This window comes from Myotis lucifugus, unplaced genomic scaffold (genome assembly GCF_000147115.1).
Source record: "Myotis lucifugus unplaced genomic scaffold, Myoluc2.0 scaffold_11, whole genome shotgun sequence".
Lineage (NCBI taxonomy): Eukaryota > Metazoa > Chordata > Mammalia > Chiroptera > Vespertilionidae > Myotis > Myotis lucifugus.
The window spans coordinates 3,906,762-3,927,693 of record NW_005871059.1 but is presented as its reverse complement, the minus strand read 5'-3'; the positions used below and the strand labels follow the sequence as shown (position 1 = coordinate 3,927,693).

Genomic DNA, 20,932 nt, shown 5'->3' with positions numbered 1-20,932 from the left:
TGTATGAATCATTTGATTGGAATGCTTGCCTCCTAATATCTAGAAGGTGTTAAGTGAGGCAGAGGACAGTTGCATAGTGATGGTGAGAAATTTTAGAGCATGAAATGCAGAAGGTGTATGTGGTGGACTCATCCAGAGGCTGTGGATTTGACAGAAGGATGCAGTACCTTTCAGACAGAATGCAGGTGTGAGAAGGATGTGGGAGCCAGTAGCCGCCGAATTCCTGGTTTGTAATTTTTTAAGGACTCCTCTGTGAAGGTTATAGACATCCTGAAAAATCACCTTAAGTATCGATGCTTCTCTCTCTCTTTCCCTTCCTTTCTTTCTAAAATCAATTAAAAAAAGAATATTAAACAGTTTTGATATAAGAATACTTTCTTGTAACGTTTCCCACTCCTTGAAAAAAGAATGTTGATTGGTTAATTGCAGTTTACATCTTTCTCTTTTTAGGTGGTTCTTTGGAGCAATCAAGAGAGCGGATGCAGAAAATCAACTGTTATACTCAGGAAATCAGACGGGTGCCTTTCTAATCAGAGAAAGTGAAAGCGAGAAAGGAGGCTTCGCCCTTTCAGGTATGGGCATTGTTTTGTGTGATTTAAGTAACGGTTTGAGAGTCTGTAGTCATGGACCTACCGTGTAAATATGGACATGCTAATTTCAAATTTACCCATTTCCTTATCTTCATAATAGTACCAACATTATATCTACTGAGCCACTCCAGAGTAATATAAAAATTAGCATGAAATTTCTATCTGTGGTTAGAAGTCTTCTATAAGCAGTTTCAAAGACATGCACTCTAGATATGAAATAAAAAACATGGGTCTGGCTGTGTTTTCTCACTTGCATTATCAAAGATCCTATCCGTCTAGGGAAATAATAAGCAAGAAGCAAACACTACACTGTTGTCAAAATTGATCTTGGCATAGTACATTTTTTTTGCATTTCATTTGTCTTTGCCTGATAAATGGAAAATGAATGGAAGTGCTGAATGCAAATGCATTTAATTAACTCCATGGCATGTAACATTTTGTCAAAGGTAGTTTTTCAGCTCAGAGTCAAGTACATGTGTAGCTTACACTGCTCTAGGAAAGACGCGCAGAGGACCCGAGAAGGATCTTTAAGAGTGACAGGTGCGTGCCTGTCTCCGCTTTCAAGAACGTGTGCTTCTTGGTGTAAGTTCCAAGGTTGCAGCGTGTCCTTCTTGGAGACTACTCCAGTCCGTCTCTCCTGTGAGGCTTTCTCCTCGCCCTTCTCCGACCTCTGTATTGCCAGTCCTTTGTGTTATCATCCCCTTTAAAGCATGTCTTTTATTTCACCAACTAGACGTAGCCTTTTGGGAGAAGAGATTTTGCTTTCCTCTATCCCTATTGTCCTGCAACAAGTGTTTATTAAGCAGAACGTCCGTGGGCCGTGCTGTGTCTGCCTGGCTCACTGAGCTGGACATCAGGACAGCCTGCGCAGCCTGATATGGAAACAGGTCCTGAGCCCCATGTACTGGGAACTCTGACTTGACCTGAACGAAGGTCAGACTGTGTGTGTTCGGTGTCCATTGTCTTCCTCAGACCTGATGGTCCCAATATCAGGGCAGATGGATTAGAGCTGAAGTGAATTAAGGGCAGTGGTACTGAGGCAGGCTTTTCAGGTTTTGTCCTTTGGTTTCTGTCGATTCTGACACTGAGTCAATAGGATATTACAGAATCATATGGATTCAGTCCCCCTGCCCAGTTAGAGGAGGATGCTCTGATTTCCATTCTCAGAAAAAGAAAAACAGTTTTGAAATCTCAATGTCTAATGATAAGAAGAGCTGTAAGAGAATTTCTTGTATATGTTAAATGCATCCATGGTTGTTATTTGCTTTGCCACTATATACATATCAACTTAGGTAGTCATTATCTAGGCAAAAGTAAATTAAATGTTTTAGATTGTCATTAAAATATAGAAGAGTAATAGTTCCATGAGGAAAACAAACTAAAAGTAGAATTAGCTCAATCATGTCTTTGAATCATGTCCAGGCTACAGTTGACTATTCCGAAACTCTCTAAGTAGAGTATTATGGGACAAAACAGCTTTATAGGCTTAGAAGAAAATTACAAGGTCATTGGCTGTTATGTGCTGAGAATACTCCAGCACTTGCTTATGGATTTGCTAAGCTTTGTAGGGCCTACTTGGAGACCAGCATATCATTATAGATTCTTTTTCAATAAAGTCAAACAATTTAGAGTCTTTCAAACAAATTATCTGATTGCTGTGTATTCACTGGGGGACAAAGTAAATGCAGACCATTATGTTCTATTCAAAGGGAAATTCTCTTTTTAGCCAGAAGAGGGCTATGCAGGAGAAAAATGGAAAGAAAAAGGTCTTCAGTGTATCTACATTCCTTTAAAACACACGAACAAACAACCCAATTGCTGACTGTTGACTACCACTAAGGATCTTCAGATAGACCACTCAAGGATTTATTTCTTAGTGCAGTTGTCTCCTTAATCAGTCAGAATTGATGGCCTTCAGTGTTGCTGACTGCTGTGTTGCTTAAGAAAGGCAACTATCTCTTTTCTGTCTCTGTCTTTCCTACGTCAGTTTTCCTGAGAAGCATTGTCTTTATTCCTTGGGCGACCATGGCTTGCAGCTGTCAGGAAAAGGCTTATGATTTACTGAGGCTGGGCAGGGGCATTCCCGAACCAGCAGCCCAAAGTTGGGGGTGGATGCTAATTGGATTGTGTGGTCCTTGCATGGCTGATGGCTGGCTCTTGTGAGGTCTGAGTAGATCTCAGAAGAGAGTTCGGGCTCTGACACCTCTCATAACGGCAAGACACTAATTAGCTGTGAATTACAACCATGCTTTTGGATATTACATATTACATGTGGCAGCTGGAGAATCTGTCTTCATTAGATGCATGACAGGTAGTTTTAGTGGTTCTACTGTTATTTGTCATTGGTAGTGGATTGTTTTTCTGATGAAAATTATAAAATTATGACTGCATGTGAAATGGTTTGGCTATTTCTTGACTTCAATCAATTAGCTTAAAGGAAATTATTATTGCTGTTATCATTAATAATAATTTGGTGCTTGGCATCCTATAAGCATTTGTATTATTGTTTAAGGTATACTTTAAGGAAAATGCATTTTGAGGACTAAAATTGAGCTGCAGCTGAGTTTTTCAGAAGAGATTCTACATTGCACATTGTAAGGTTACTTTAGACAACTCTGCAGATTCATCTTCAATGAAACCTTCCCAAAAGTAAATGATAACAGATTGAATATAGTTGAAAAACTGACTGCACTGAGGACATGAGGCAAAAAAGCTCATCAGCAGTACTCAGGGTGATGCATCTAGGAGTGGAGATCACTTATTTCTATATTTGTTTATTTCTTCAACAAACATTCAAGGGGCCTACTATGTGCCAGCCCTTGATAGGTCAAGGGCAGCAAAGACAGCAAGGCCCAGACCCTGAACTCAGGCTGCAGGAGGGTTATAACACAGTTGTCTTGCTGTGAGACAAGAGGGGGCAGGGGCCAAGTCTCCCAGGGGGAGTCGGGAAGGTTTCACAGAGGAGAAAGCGTTTGGGTTCTGTACCAATTTGTGCTTCAAGGTAGCAGTGTGGGAACGATTAGTCCTGGCAAGGCAAGTGTACACAGGCGGGGATGTCTGGTGTTTGTTGGAAAGAAGGTAGGAGGATAGAGCAGTTGTGTGTATGTGTGTGTGTGTGTGTGTGTGTGTGTGTGTGTGTGTGTGTGTGTTCAGGGCCTTGCATATCACGCTGAGGAATTTGGCCCTTATTCTGTAGAGGGACATCTTAGGCACAAAGTGACCTGGTGTGACCTTTGACAGCAAGATGATAAATTTATGGATAATAGTCTGAGGAGGGGTGAGAGAGACAGACACAGTGGCATCACTTGCTGCTGTGTGAAATGACAGGTTCAAGACAGCAGAATTTGTCAGCCTCTGCAGAGAGGGGCGATGGGATCCAAGCTCCATGGGCTGCACCAGGGTCTGCTCCAGCACAGGGTGTCCCAGAAGCCCAAGGCCCCTCTGTTGCTCCCTTTTATTTTATGGGGCAAGTGTGGAAGTGGCCGTAGGACTAGGAATAAAAGTCCGTGCTTTGGGCCTGGCTGGTGTGGCTCAGTGGTTGAGTATCAACCTATGAACCAGGCGTTCATGGTTTGATTCCTGGTCAGGGCACATGCCAGGGTTGTGGGCTTGATTCCCATTAGGGGGTGAGCAGGAGGCAGCTAAGCAATGATTCTCTATCATCATTGATGTTTCTATCTCTCTTTCCCTCTCCCTTCCTCTCTGAAATCAATGAAAAAATTTTTTATTTAAAGTCTGTGCTTTGGTGCAAAGCAGTGTGAGCTTGGATGTCAAATATTTGCAGCGTTGTTTGGAAATCCAGCACTGATAGGCTTTGGGCATTGTGGGAAATCGTAGCTCCTCCTTCATGGAAGAGGAAACCATGGGACCTGTGGGAAGCTGAGTTCAGGTGTAGCCCCTCTTGCTGGGCATAGTCCAGTGGGCCCAGAAAGAGCTCCCAGGGTTCTTTGCTAGACAGTCCTGCTCATCTCCATGGATGATGGCCTGAACCAGGGAAGAGGCGGGGAAAATAGAGAGTAGAGAATGGAGGTGAGGAATACTTAGAAGCTATGAACCAACAGGAATTGGTGGCTGATCATAAATGGGGCAAGATAAAGGAGAAGGAAGCATCTAGGGTGACCCTCAGATCTCTGAATTGAGTGACTGGGGCAGATTGGTGGCTCTAGCTGGGCGAGATTTACCAGAGGAGATGATGTACAGGAGAGAGGAAGAAAGGAAATATGTTCAGTGGTGTTTGAGGCAATTGCAGGTGGACATACAAGTAACCAGTGTCATGTTTCTGACTTGTTTCTTCTAATGTTGAGCAGAGTACTTACACTGATAAATTTCTATTACAGGGAACATGAAGGTCCCATGAAATATGCAGGACTTTCATAATACGTTGTGATTGCTATGAAGTCCCTTACTGAGAATATAAAATATACCTCTGTAGTGACATAACTTAATTTTTAAATAAGTATTCTGGAATTCTCAGAACCAAATAAATGTTTTATCTCTCACAGTAATAGGTTTCCAGTGCTCTAAGTATTGCCCAAATGGTAGAAGTGTCTTTGTAGAAGAGATATCACTGCATTGTAAAGGCCCTTGGCTGGGGCAATTACATGATCATTAAGGACATCTTTGATGCTTGAAAATGGCCAGAATTATCTGAAGCAACTTGCTGAGTAATCTGAATGATTAACCTAGTGATACCATATATTTTATAACTTTGTAAGTATTTCTGTATGTCTTATAAATTAATTCTGAAAGCAATTTAAAAAGTAATGAGAAAAGCAGTAGCTTCATTGGGGAAGATGAATAACTTTTTTTGTTGACCTTATGTGTATCCTTCATGTTGAACTTACATATTCAGAGATTCATTTATATTTATAAGTAACTCTCACCACAGGTAGAAAATGTACTTCTAAACTAGATCATAAAGTCCTTGAGCAGAAGAAAGATACTGTTATTGCTTCTGTTTCATGTTTCTCCTCTATCTCCATAGTTCCCAGTATAGTTTATGAAGAGAGTAGATGCTCTAACACTCACCTCTCTACCCTGTATTCCATCAGGAGCAAAGATAAGGCCATCATCACGTTCTTAACCTCTGAAGTCTGGACCATGTAATTCTCCTATTTGCGTGTTTCAGACTTGTTTTAGAAAGACGATTTCCCACCTTGAAAGCTTAGTTGTGTTCAGGTAATAAAACTATTGTAGAGGAGGCAAAATTGGAAAAGGATGTCAGTTGCAGTCTGGCTCTCTATGTCTGCCTGGCACAGGGTTCAGACCCAAACTCACTTTCCACCAACCAGTGCCAGGCCATTGTTGCCCCCACACTTTTGGAGATCTGTTGACTTATGCTAATGTGGTAGTGGCCCAATGGCAAAAAGCTGTTGTTTCATTCTCAGTGCCCTGAGCAATTCATTCATTCTTCCATTAAACTTAATGTGGACATAGTGGCCACAAGAGTGTGCCAGTAACTCTATTACTATACTGTGAATATAAATACAATTGTGTACTAAGTAGGGGCAAATATTAAATGGCTGGAAAAAATTGCTCCTTGAATTTATAATGCAGTGAAACTTCTATGGATTCTGGGAGCATTTTCATTTTGGTTAAAAATGTTTTGCCTTTTAAAAAGTGCACATGCTGCAAAGAACTTTTTATGTTAATAACTCTAGTATCTCATATAACATGTATTAAATTTTAAACATGTTGGTGCCATCTTACAAAATGCCTTTTAATTAAAGTCATAATTTAGTTGTGTTCAGCTTAATTGCAAATATCATTGCCTATAATAGCAAGTGGCTTTTTTCATGAGTTATGGTATATCCTGTCTTTTCTTAACATTGCTACTGATATAACTTATAATTTAAATACTCTATAAAGTTAAATTAACATTTTATTATATGGTACATATATTTGTGTGTGTGTGTGTGTGTGTGTGTGTGCGCGCATAAACACAGATGCAAAGACAAAGAATCTTTCACTCTAGGGCACTGGATCATGAAGAAATCATCTATCTTATTGAAAATCCATGACTAGTTAAGCCAGAGTGACTCAGTGGTTGAGCATCAGCATATGAAGCAGGGAAGTCACTGTTCGATTCCCAGTCAGGGCACATGCCCACATAGTGGGCTCGATCCCCAATGAGGGGCATACAGGAGGCAGCTGATCAATGATACTCTCTCATTATTGATGCATCTATCTCTCCCTTCCTTTCCTTTCCTCTCTAAAATAAATAAAAATATATTTTTAAAAAAGAACAACTACTCCCCTACAAAAGACTGTGGTTAAAAAAAATTTGTGACTAGCATTTCTAGAGGCCAGAGTATTTTTAAGACGGTTGTATTCTGATTTTTTTCTTCTCCACTTGTCTGTGAACACTACAAATTGACTCATCTAAATTTTCTCTTTTGGCTTTGCTTACCTGGTTTGCTTATTTTAAACAAAATTTTTCCCTGCATGAGTCTTTTGAGCTACTTGGAAGGAAGCATAGCAAAGAAAATATACATATTATTGCCCTTTGAATATAACTGTATGATAAGCAATTCCAGATATAAAATAAATAAGTGGGATGTTGATAAGTCATATGGTAGTCGGTGAAATTGCTACCTTTTTGTAATTCATGACATATTCTATTCTGTTATTTCTTCCACTTTATTAGTTGCCAAATTAAATTGATCCTTTATTTGCTTTTTGTCCCATGTTATACTTCTGCATGAAGATAATAATCATTTGAGTTAGCATCCCCCTACTTTCTATTCTAGAATATACATAAGAGATACAGAAGCAGAGGAGCCCTTTAAACTGAGTCTATCAATCAAGGATTTTTTAGACTCTGGGTAATACTCTTCTAACTTCAGGGTAAATGTAGGTCAACTGAATAAGTGGCTGAGCAGACTTTGACTTTCGCATCAGATCAGGGATATTCATGAAGGTGGGAGGATGCTTGGACCCCCTGTCTTAGAGAGGCAGGACATGCAGCTCCCAGGCACCCAGGCAGCCACTGCCCTCCTGTGTGGAACCAACTCAGTGATTTGAGCCTTCCCTAGGCATCCATCTGTAGCCCCCTCCTTTTCTACATCCAAGTGGGACAGCAGCTTGTGGCACAGTAAATACTTTCAGGGTGGATGGTGACCTGTGATGATAGTGTGTTGCAAACTGGGTGAAGTTAATCTTGTAGAAAGAAGGAAACAAGAACTCTGCTCTCTAGTGATGTGTTTTTCACACATTCTTCTAGTTAAACAAACAACTCGGTATTATTGTCTTTGTCAGTTTACACTGCTCTAACATGATGTGAGAGACTGGGTAGCTTAAAACAACAAACATTTATTTCTCGCCATTCTGGAGGCTGGGAAGTCCAAGATCAAGGTACCAGGAGAGGTGAGGACTCTCTTCCTGGTTTGTAGATGGCTGCCTTCTTGCTCTGAGATAGCGAAAGAGATGGAGATAGAGATAGAGATAGAGATAGAGATAGAGATAGAGATAGAGATAGAGATAGATAGATGATAGATAGATAGATAGATAGATAGATAGATAGATAGATAGAGCACATGCTCTTGGGCTCTTGGTCTGGTCTCTTCTTATAAGAGCACTAATCTCATTATGAGGATTCACCTCCTAAACCTAATTACCTCCCAAAGGCCATCACACATCACATTGGGGATTAGAGCTTCAACAAATGAATTTGTGGGGGAAACAAACATTCAGTTCATAGCAGTAAGAATTCTGTTTCTTACTGTGAGCAGACATGCTAGCAGATGAGAAGATCCACCCCTCCTCTAGCAAAGCCATGGGGGCTGAACATTTGCTGGACGATGGCAGTATGTTTAGATGGTTGGTGCACTAGCAGCCCTGCTGTGAGTGTGCTAAGAGGGGGAAACATACACCCAACTAAGTGGATGGACAGGAGGACAGTGCATAAGTTTTTTCCCCCTAAATGCCACGTTTCTTTTCATTTAATGATGAGTATAATGAAAAAAAGAAAGAGAAGTTATGAAATTCTGGATACTCAATAACATTTCCCCACTTATGTTTTAGAACATAAATTCTTTGATAAGCCAAAGTGTTTCATAGAACAGAGGTTTCAGGAGTTAAATGCATTTGAAGAACACCTCATATTACATCCTCTCTACCTTGACTTGACAAGGCACATTAAAGTAAAGAAAAAAAAATTAATTTTTCAACCCCGAGTTTCCTGAACTACTTGATCACAGAACCTTGTCCCGCCCCCTATAAAACATGGTTTGGAAAAAATAAAAGTATAAGGGATGATAAACAATAATCTTCAGAGAAGATTTATACTTTTGAGTCATATTCACTAAAAGAAGAAAAATTTGAAAGCATTTAATTGAAATATAATAAAACACTAATTCTGTGAAATTAGGCATAAAAACAATCTGAAAAGGCAACACATGGGAGATATCAAACAACAAAATTGTTACTTTAGAGATGTAAAGAGCAAACTTGAGTTGCTTTCTGGAAAGAAAAATAGATGAAAATTTATGAGGGCTTATAATGCACAAAAAGGAGGCATTTCTTTGAAATTTATTAGAATAATTAAATGCAACCAACAGTTAAATATGTAGAAAGAAAACTTTCCTGAGTCCAAAAAAGAAATCTGTGCTTATAGATTAAAAGAACTCAAAGTTGTTCCAAGCAAAGTAAGTGAAAAAATGCATACCTAATCCATCTTTTCAAAATACTTTAATATCAAGAATAAGTAAAAAATTCTGTGAGCATCGTAGAAAAAATAATTACACAAGCGTAAGGACTGAGTTGGCCTCAGAATTTTTATCCACACCATTAAGTATCAAAACTCAATGTAAACATTTAGAATTTTTCCTTCTTTTCTGTACTAACTTTATTGATAAAAGTTGAAAAGTTAACTACGTGCCTTCACCTAATTCACCAATTGTTAACACTCTGTGACATTTACTTTCTCTCTCCATCATACATATGCCAGTATACTATGTCTCTTTCTATAGATATACATATATGTTAGTTGCAGATACCATGTCACTTCACCTTTAAAAACTTTGTATTAGTATGTATATCCCAGGATAGGGAGACTCTCTCTACACAATGCTATTATCACACCCAGACATTCCACACTGATGCAATGATATTGTCTGCTATACAGTACATACTCAAATCTCTCCAAATGGCCTTGCTAGCTCTCTACTTATTTGCTTTTTGATGCAATAAAGGATTATGCATTGCTTTTGGTTATTGCATCTCATTAGTCTCCTTTATCTAGAGGAGTCAAAAGCCTTTAATAACTTTCCTTTGCAAACCACATAAATTCTTACCTATTTCGACATTTTAGCTCTTCATTGTCTTGCTGAAACCGGTTTCCTGCCTAACATTCATTCTCCCTTAAGTCAAACTATGCTTTCTGCAAGCGGAACACCAGCTATTACGTGATCATGCCTTGTACTCCCCTTCTTGTAACTGTTGTTTTTACTTTCTTTGAGCAAGGTATTCAAGACTTAGCACAGTGTCTTACATGTAGAAAAAAAATTTGGATCAATATTTGTTTACTGAAGGTTAAATTGTTTTAATAGTTTGCTACTGATTTTTTCCTTGTCTTGCTGTCTTTATATAGAAAAGAAATTTTCAGAAATATTGGGAGGAATATTTTGAACAATTTTTTAACCATTCATTTGTTCATTGATTCATTCATTTGCCCATTCATCATAGAACTTTCATTTGTGTTTGCGATGTGGCAAAATTGTGTAAACAACTAACTAGTTCATGCTATAACAAGCATTTATCATGCAGACAGAGCACTTATATGCAAAGTATTTTAAGAACCCAGAAAAGATAACAATTATTTTCTGAAAGAGATTAATAAGGGAAGGCAGTACAGGCAAATGCGACAATCAACTCTATACCTAATAGTGAGTAAAAAAGTAAATGAAATGTAGTGTGCATAAAATGTACTTTTCTGTTGAGATAATGCCTTTTCTTAAGAACCTTTTTTTACTTTGAAAGAGCAGATGATGCTCCTTAGATTAAAAATGCGGAATTATTTTCTGTGATGCGCTCTTGAACCCTTTAACAAGTAAAATGGGATCTGTAAATTGTTCCTCCATTACCACTAATAGATTATAAATACTATAAATGTGATCATGATACATTCAATATGGGGTATATTTTTGAATAGCAAGATAGTGACAAAGCTGAGATTTGAACCCAGGTTTCTCTGGACCTTGGGCCCTGATAACATATAAATTTAATAATTTCAAAGTAGGAAAAAAAACTAGGATAAAAGAAGAGTTGAGCAGTGGAAGACAGCGGGAGGCAAATTGAAGAAGGAAGAACATTTGGGAAGTCTTGGGGCTGAGTTTTAGATTGAACAGGAAATTAAAACATGTTGGCCCCAGGAATGAAAATTGGTGACTTACAGGCCTTCCGGTTCCTCCTCCTTTGCACTGGCCTTGCACAGTTTAGTTCAGTGTATACTTCAGGGAAATAACAACTAAATAAAGATTTTTCTTCTCAAGGCTGCCTCATTCTTAAATAAATTATCTAAGCAACTTCTTTTTGTTACTCTAAGTGGCAAAATATGTTACTGAAAAAATACTGTAAAATTAATCCTAACCAGAGTATTTCATACAGTGTTTGTACAAACAGGGACATTGTCTATAACGTGAATACTATATGTGTGCATTTATTCTAGAACCAAAACACCTACTGGCTTCAACTTCCTGCTCCCCCACAGTGGTTCTCAACCTGTGAGTTGCGACCCCTTTGGGGGTCGCCTAAATACATCCTGCATATCAGATATTTACATTATGATTCATAAAAGTAGCAAAATTACAGTTATGAAGTAGCAACGAAAATAATTTTATGGTTGGGGGTCACCACAACATGAGGAACTGTATTAAAGGGTCGCAGCATAAGGAAGGTTGAGAACCACTGCAACTTCTAGCCACTGGAGGGCTTTCAATCAAACATGTGCTTTCTCTTGTGACTGGTCAGGGAATAACATGCCATTATCGAAACAGTACAGCAAGGCTTTGTTTTGTTTTCAGTTTTCATGCCCCATGAATATATAGAAAGGAGAAGAATATCTGCTTTTAGTTGAAAACAAATTTATAATTTTAAAATATCTCTAGCAACTTGTTCTACAAATGAAAACATACCTGACTGGCAGTAATTTTACTTGATTAACGTCAAAAGCTTGACCAAGGTTTAAATTTTCTTAATGATTTAGGTATAGAGTTTCTATGTGGTGATAGTTACACAAAATGTGTTCATTATGTAAAAAGTGAATGAAATGAATACACTTCAATTTAATAAGTTAGTGGCTCTAATTTTAAACTATATATTTAAAATGATATATGCATATTAACTACTTTATAACCATCAGCATCATATCAATCGTGAAGTTACTTCTAATGCACTTTAGAAACGTGTTTTGCATTGTTACTAGACACTTTGGCAGAAGAACTGCAATCTGAGAAAGTATTTTGTTGTCTGTTGTCTTAAAAGCCTGTGAGTGGCAAGGACTAAATTTATTTCCCTATTTGTTTCAGCAGGGTAGGGACCTCTTTAAGCTCCTCTTTCTGCAGAAATATCTTCTCATCACCTGCAGATACTTTTAAAAGTGTTTTGCTGGAAGTAAACTATGGAGGAGGCAAAGCATAAAAAAGCAATATGCAAAAATTATATTCCTATTTTCATGTAATTTTAGTGAGCATAATTTTCTGCCATTTATGTGTATGATTCCAAACAAAAGAATGACCCAGGCCTTAAAGAACTTGTGATTCCTGTGATTCCTCCCTCCCTTCCTTCCTTCCTTCCTTCCTTCCTTCCTTCCTTCCTTCCTTCCTTCCTTCCTTCCTTCCTTCTTTCCTCCCTTCCTTCCTTCCTTCATCAAATATGTATTTAAGTCCTACAGTGTACAATTAGTATTGAGAAGGCTAGGCTACAACGGCAAACAAGGCAGTCTCTGCCCTCATGAAATGTACATTCTACGTGGCAGTGGAGGGGAGAATCCAACTAAATAAAAAAGACACACTCATATACCAACAATATCTATTTATTTGTGGTGTTACTGTTTTTCTTTTAAAGAGTAACAAAATAGTTCAAATCAAGGAAAACACTGTTTTTCTCTACAGAATAATAATGGGTTGGATGGAGTAGAAATGAGGACTGCTTTCTTACATTGGAAATTTGAAAGCTATCTGGAGGTAGAATTTTATGTTAAAATTATCTAGGTTGGGAAGATGAGCCAACCTGAGCTTCAGTTGGAGTTTCCCATTAATGGCATTGCAGTTTACAGTTGATAATAAACTGCAGCCTGCTTGCTTGGGTTTGGGCTCTTCCTCTTACTAGTGCTGTGGCATTGGGCAAATCATTTAGCCACTCTGTGTCTCAGTTTTCTCGTCTGCAAAATGAAGATGAAAAATAGTATCTACTTCTTGATGGTATTGTTTGGTTTAGATGGGAAAAGTAGAAAAGCACTTAGAACATTGCCAGGAACAAAGCAAACAATATAAGTATTTGCTGTTGTGATTAGCATTCAAACTTGAGCAATAATGAACTGTAGGGAGCTCGTTCCATGACCCTAGCTTGGTGTCAAGGCATAACGAAGAGACTGAAACTATGGTCATTGCTCTGTGCAATGGGAGGAAGAAGACACTGGCTTTGTCCTTTCCTCTTTGAAATTGGTGGTGTAACATTTTTTTGGGGGCAATATTTAGGTTGCAAAATGGGAGTTAGGCATGCTAATGGAGCTGCTATCGGAGTGGGAGGAATGCCCAGTGAACAGAACAGAATTCCAAGTGAGAAGCACATTGCTCCATGTATAACCCACCATGTTTCCAGGGATGTGTCCTTGTCACAATCATGAGTCTCCAGAATTTTCAGGTTTCAACAAATGTAGAAAAGCACCAATAGGTTTCATCAAATGTTTAAGTTCATGTCTTCATTTTCTCTTTTAGAAAGTAGAAATCATAACTTTTCTCTACCACATTTGACTATATTTCTGTAAAGCTCCTTACTAGAGTAGTAGAATTAGAGAATTTGAACCAGAAGGGAGTTTCAGATCATCTAGTCAAAAACACTATTTTTATAATTGAAGGAATCAGAGACCAGAGAGGGTAGGTTACTCATCCAAAGTAACACAACTAGTATGAGTAAAGATAGCTTCAAAATGGAATCTTTTGACATCTTTTAAATATTATTTAGGAGTCATGCTGCTTTCTTTAAAATGTTCTCTATTAGTCAGTTTTTGCCCCTAAATCTCAGTGGTTTAATCTTGTTGCACGAGAGCTGATGGTGGCGGTTGGCTGGGTGCCGTCTGGGGTAGCAGGCCTCAGTTCATCTCCATGAATCTTTCATTCCAGGACTCAGGCCACAGGAGCAGCTCTGTCTCGGGTATGGCACTCTCATAGTAGAGGCAGAAGATGGAGGCCGGGGAAGTTCTAGACTCTGTTATTCCATATGTTATGTTTTCCCCCACTTCAAAGCAAGTCTCATATCCACATCCCAAGTCCGTGGGATGGGGAAGGATGTTCTGCCTATTGGGTGCCATGGCCAAGGCCAAGAGAAAATGGTTTATTGACTCCATGTCTTGTATAAATAAATGCAATCAAATGGCTCAAAATCCAGTAGATACAGTGTAAATATATGGGAGCAATACTGTGGCATGAATTCAGTAGCAGAAGTTGTACAGTGGGATATGAAGGACCAAGGGAGATGCTCTGCTTGCTTAAACCAGGAGGCATAGAGGAGGAGATGCCTGAGCTGGGCCTTGAAAATTGAATTTGCAATTAATATGTAAACAGCATACATTTCCAGTTGGAATTAACAGTTTGTGACAATCACAGAAACAGGAAAGAGCATGGTACAGTCAAGAAACTACAAGTAAGTGTTTATACTTGAGGATAGGATGCCACAGAGAACTCTGTTAAGGCATCTGAACTCTAGGCAATGGAAGAGCTTTAAAAAGAAGAACAAGTTCAGATTTACATCTCAAAAGCCTATTCTGGTGACTGTGAAGATGCATGTGGTGCTAGAGATGGGAAAGCGGCATATGAGCTTACTGCAGTAGTCCTGGAAAGAGAAATGGAGGGGACCCTCCACAAGGTGAGGGCGGGGAGTAGTACATATGGTAGGACACAATGCTTAGTCAGAGATGAGATGTCAAGAAGAGAGAAGAATAGAGGAGTGTCCTCAACTCTCTTACTTTACTGACTGGATTTCAGGATGTTAGTTTCACTCACTGAGACATCATATTTAAGCTGGGAGGAAAACTCAGGGAATAAGATAATGTGAATTAAAATTTTGACTTGGGCCCTAGCCAGTTTGGCTCAGTGGAGAGAGCACTGGCCTGCGTACCAAAGGGCCCTGGGTTTGATTCTGGTCTAGGGCACATACCTTGATTACAGGCTCCTCCCCAGCCTGGGCCCTTGGGGCTCCTGCAGGAAGCAACCAATCCATGTGTGATGTGTTTCTATCACATCGCTATTTCTCTCTATCTTTCCCTCTCTCTTCCATTTTCTCTAAAATATCAATGGAAAAAATATCCTCAGGTGAGGATTAAAAACACACATAAAACTTTGACTTGGTCCCTCTGAGGTAGGTGCCTGCAGGGATGTAGAAGGCAAGAGTGAGGGCTGCATCGCAGACAGAGGCTGGGAGTCATCCCCGTTCATTACAGTCATCGGAAACTGGCAATACAGCCAGTAACAGTTGTAAGAGATTATGATTTCCCAGGTCAGAACCAATACGGAAGGAGCAGACGGAGGCAGAAAAGCCTGAGAAGTAGTAAGAAGAAAAGTAGAATAATGGTATTAGATGGAGTCAAATGTTTCCAGGAGGGAGTGTTCAACCTCTGTTTCCCTTTAAAAGGTGTCAGTTGCAGGAACAGCTTTGTCTGCTATTAATCATCACTTTATTATGAAACTAGAGGCCTGATGCATGAAATTTGTGCAAGAGTAGGCCTTCCTTCCCCTGGCTGCTGGCACCGGCTTCCCTCTGGCATCCGAGACCTGGACTTTCCTTGCAGCCCTGGCTTTTTCCGGAATGTCGTCCTGAAGGATGTCCAGTCTAATTAGCATATTGTGTTTTTATTATTATAGATAATAGCAATAAGTCGACTTGCTTCCAGAGCTGTGATCAGTGCCCTGTGAGAGCTGCCTAAAACTATTTGCTGTTCGGCAATAGAAGGAGCCACTGGGTGGAAGGGTTGAGAGTGTGGGATTCTGAGTCTCATTGCCTGGTTTTGAATCATAGCACTAATATTTAACTGCTTTGTATCCAGGGACAAATGACTTAATCTCTCTACACATTTTAGTTTCTCCTCTGTAAAATGATGAAAATAATATCCATATCCCACAGGGTTATTATGAGGATTAAAGAAAATATCACATAAAAAAGCACTTAGCACAGGGCTTGCTTAAGGCAGGGGCTCAATAAAAATCCAATTGCTTTTATATTATTTCATAAAGAATGCTTACCTTTTGCTCAGACTGTTAGAGGTGTTGGCCCATCTTGCACTGGAACATGTGCTTTGAACTGTTTTTCTGGGAGTAGTGATGGATCATGCTGAGTATTCACAGTTGTTCACCTGATTCACCCCTGAACTAATAAGAGTCATTAGGAAGATGGTTGGCCAACCTTTGAGGTATAGGCTGGGCCTAAGAGATGGCTTGTCTTTATGTAAAGTGTTTACTTGAACATGACCTGAACTATGTTTTCACTGAGTGATAATGAAACTTATTCTAAAGAGACAGAGGTTGCCCTGTATAACCTTCATTTAATATTTGTCTGAAATAAAAAGTAGGAACATATCTCATATCATGGGTTCTCATTCAATATGAAGAAATTTCAAAGAATAAGAGCTATCTGCTTTTGGAAATACAAATGAATAATGAGCAAATAGTTGTCTTGCATATGTAAGAAACAATGAAAAACATGGAAGGAGACTATATTCTGCTAGGAATATAAATTACCTAATACACAAAAAGTGCATTGTATTTTCATAGGAAGATAAAGATAGATTTCAAGGTATTTTAATGATAATACATTACATTTCTCAATGACGTCCATGTTCACTCTGTTTAACATGTCTACTAATTACTAAAACTGGGTGGGGAGATGGAGAGGAATTCAGGGGAGCCTCTTTGAGAGTTAGGGGAGAAATTTTAGAGGGAGAGGAAGATGGCATTCAGACATCTACCAAGAAATTAGTAAATTTCTGTAAAAAACAGAAAAGAGGAAATAAGTGGTCAAAGGTTTCTACTGTTCCTACTGTCATTCATATGACACCCTAGATGGCTGGATGGGGATTCCAGACCTGCAAGCAACCAGCAGTTTAGTTCAGACCTCTATGCTTTAGTAAAAGAAGGATTTAGACTAAATTATCTTTAAACTTCCTGGTTGTTCACATATCATATTCTTGACAAAATAGTAGAATTTGCAAAGACTGTTTAGTCTGCAATTGCTCTTTCTGAGGACTTTTTCCAAATTTGAAGCTCCTGAGAGGAGTGTCAAACCTCCCGCAAACAGAAACCCCAGAGGCTATTCCACTGTTGCGTTCATTTCATTAGAAATTCTTTTTATGCTTAGTAGATGTGTCATTTCACTTGATTACTTATTTCATTTGTGCAGGTGTTTATTTATTCTACAAAAGATTTTAGGTTGGCTTACATTGCCGAAAGAGTATAAAATAAAGGTAAACATAAAAAAAAGACAAAACCGATGAAAAAGAACTGAGAAATTGATCTTGCTGAGCCTGTAATAGGAGGTAATTGTCACAGTTTAGAAGTCAGGTTAGCTGGGGTTCTCTGCCAGACAAGGCGGAAAGGGGAACAGTGTGTCTCATGGGCTAATGGAAGAAGAGATGCATCGTGATTTCAAAGAGAAATGAGTTCATGGGAGCTTTCCATAAGGACTGTCAAGTATCATAATAGTGTGGACATTGTCTTAGGTGGTTAATTCTTTTTTTAAAAATATATTTTATTGATTTTTTACAGAGAGGAAGGGAGATGGAGAGGGATAGAGAGTTAGAAACATCTATGAGAGAAAAACATCGATTCAACTGCCTCCTGCACACTCCCTACTGGGGATGTGCTCGCAACCAAGGTACATGCCCTTGGCCGGAATTGAACCTAGGACCCTTCAGTCCGCAGGCTGATGTACTATCCACTGAGCCAAACCAGTTCAGGTAGTTAGTTCTTATGTTTCCTCTCTAAACAAAGCTAGACGCAGTATGCATGTATTCTTATTTTAAAGTCACTATACTTTTATCACAATTGTTTTGGAAAACAGAGAGTAAAATACTCACAAATCTGCCAATCTAACGCAGCTATTTTCATGTTGTCAAATTTAATCATCTTTGCCCTTACGCAGTTATATTTTTACAAGCAATCTCAGCTTGTGAGCTCAGGACATGTGAGCTGCCAGATGTATCCTCGTGTTTGCAATTCTATTATTCTCTTAATTCTGTATCCCACTTATTTCACTTAACACATTATGTGTTTTTTTTCTTGTTACTCCATAATTTTATGATTATATTTCTAACTACCAATTTTCAGATTTGTTATAATTTAACAGTCATTTAAAGCTATAAAAATACTGCAGTGAACATCTTTATACATATGGCTTTTCCTATTTTGGATGATTAACTCTGTTTAGTTTCTCATACAAATGCTTTCCTTAAATTTTTTTGTTGGAAATGAGCCACATTAATGGACATTATAAGGACCAGCCCTTTGCAGTGTGTTGGTATAGTTAGAATGTTGATGATGGTATTTCTCAGTGCATTTTCTGTTTTCTTTATGAGGACCTACATGAGAAATGTTTTTCTCATTTCAATACCAGGAAGAGTGTTGCTGCTTTTTTTTTTTTTTGAGTAACAGTTTGTTAATATTTTTCTTCAGGGAATCAGGGAACTGAATGTGTTTCCCTCATGGCTATGAGCTCCAGAAATGCAGAGAGCCAAATCTTTGGCCCACATCTAGCAAACATGACTGGAATTTAAAGAATACCTCACCTGAAGCACAGCAGTGGTATTCCTGGAGTCATAATGCTCTCCTTCCCTTTTGTCCCAGTTCCTTCACCCACTTATTTAAATTTTTAAAAATGTTTGATAATTTATGCAAGTCTCTGGATCTTGTTGGAACAAAGCAGGGAAATAACTAAATAAATGCATGTAAATATTTGGAATATTCCCTTAGGGTAAGTTTTGAAAAGCAGAAGCACTGGCTCTCATGTCGCATTAAATCTTAACCCAGTGAAAGATTTTCTGCAGGAAACTGAGCTAATATATAGTAATATAATCCAAGTGAGTAAATTCCTGGTGATTTATTGCAGGTCTAATATTGAGTGAGAAGTTAGAATCCTGAGAGAAATAGTCAAATTGTTTCTCAGGGACTTTCTCTGCAATAGCAGATGCTGCAAAGGCAATTTTCCTGTGAGACTGTGGGAGACACTTTTCTATTAAATTATCTGACAAAATACTGATGTACAATTATGTATTGTTAAAGAGATACTCATCTTCTTAAGCTCTCATATATAGACAATACAGTTGAAATTCGAGTCTGAAAATTTAAGAACCAGCTCTCATATGGGTTTGTTCTATTTTTATAATGATTTTTTAGACAACATTTTCCTCAAAAATATCATTACTATTTGCATAGATATATGGATAAAACTCATGATGTCTATGCTATATAATATCTAGAAGAGGTAGTCTATTTTGTGTGTAATATCTAGAAGAGATCGTCTATTTTTGTGTGTAAAACCTTCATCTTTGACTGTGAAGGTCTCCCAGACCAGTAATAATCCTGGAAGACTTCAGGTCATGAGAATTTTCAGATGTTTCCTCAAAGAGCTTTTTAAGTAAGTTTTTTGACTCACCTAACTTAGACATTCTCTTAATAGTCTTCACTTCACTCAACCTACCAGTTTAATAGTCAAGCTTACTGACTGATGTCCACAGCACTCTGAATATACCTAGCAGGGAGGCAGGAGCTCTAGGGGACTCACTGAGTTGTATGCATAAAAATAGTTCTGTTTGTTCCCTTTGGTTTTAGTGAATTTCTTTTTTTTTTCCCCCAGAAAAGGAGAGAACAACTCTTCAACCTGATACACTTCAATATTTTAAGACAGATGTACTTTCTTCTTTCAAAACTGCGCAGACTAGCATCCTGCTCTATTTGCTACAGAATGAAATGCATGACATGTGTGTGCCTTGAATTCTGTTTTAAGGGGAGATGCAATATAAAAACTCAATTAAATGTTATTTATTTATGGGCATAGACCCACCCTAACATGATTTCTGAAGCAGTGGTATGGTAGGAGTTATCATGATTATTTTTGTAATAGTTTTAAAAAGTACAAACAAGCCAGTGTTGCTCAATGGTTGAGCGTTGACCTGTGAACCAGGAGGTCATAGTTTGATTTTCTGTCAGGGCACATTCCCGGGTTGCGGGCTAATTTCCCCAGCAGCCAATCAATGATTCTGTCTCATCATTGATGGTCTATCTCTCCCTTCCTCTCCCTTCCTCTCTTAAATCAATAAAAAAAGAAAGTACAAATAAACCTTCCAGAGGAGTTAAGTGCAGAAGTTCTCTTACACAGAATTAATAGTAATTTCTTCACTTCACATGTTTGGTGGCTACTATGTTATGTAGCCATTATTGTTCATCAGAGTGGAGAATTTTACTTTGGATATGGCTCTCTTTTGATGACAGTGCTATTTGTTAATGCTGATATTCCAATGTAGCACTCACACATTGGACATTTAGATATCTCTATCATCCTTTGTGAATGATGACATTCAAACTATCCCTGTGGGGATATGTAGATAAGATCATTAGTCTCATTCTCTAGATAAGGAAACTGAAATGAAATTTCTTGCCTAAGGTCAAAGAACAAATCCCTGGCAGACAAGATTAGGGCAGTAAATTCTTGATTGTCAACACTTTGCTCAATCATCTAAGTCAAATCGTTTTACTCAGTATAGGACCAGGTTATTATCAGTTAGTAGGAATACAGCTATGCCCAAATGATCCCAGAGGACTAGTCAGAAAATGAAAACTAGCTCAGTTAACCATTTGTTTATCTATAAAATGCCAAACTCCTTGTTATATTGATATTTTTCATTGAGTGTACTAGGTTGTCTTTGAGTGATTCAGACACAGACTCTATACATATTGTATTCAAAAATTAATTTCTGGAAGTTCTGTCTTAAAAAAATCTAAGTTTGGAATATCTTGGATTTCATAATGATTTAATATGTTCTGAATAATATGTTAGTGGTGTGGTAGAATGAGGACAGGACTTCGAAATTTCTATTTGATGAAATCTCACAGCACTCCTTTGTGCAGTGGTAGACAAAC

The 20,932-nt window shown here is 38.3% G+C and overlaps 1 protein-coding gene across 1 annotated transcript in view; it reads left to right on the top strand.

Moving 5' to 3' along the window:
- Nucleotides 1–20,932, top strand: part of FRK (fyn related Src family tyrosine kinase) — an 85,837-nt gene that overhangs the window by 44,548 nt on the left and 20,357 nt on the right. Inside the window, exon 2 of the mRNA XM_006084377.3 lies at nucleotides 451–572. Coding sequence (XP_006084439.2) covers nucleotides 451–572 — 122 coding nt within the window. The remainder of the gene's footprint in view (nucleotides 1–450; nucleotides 573–20,932) is intronic.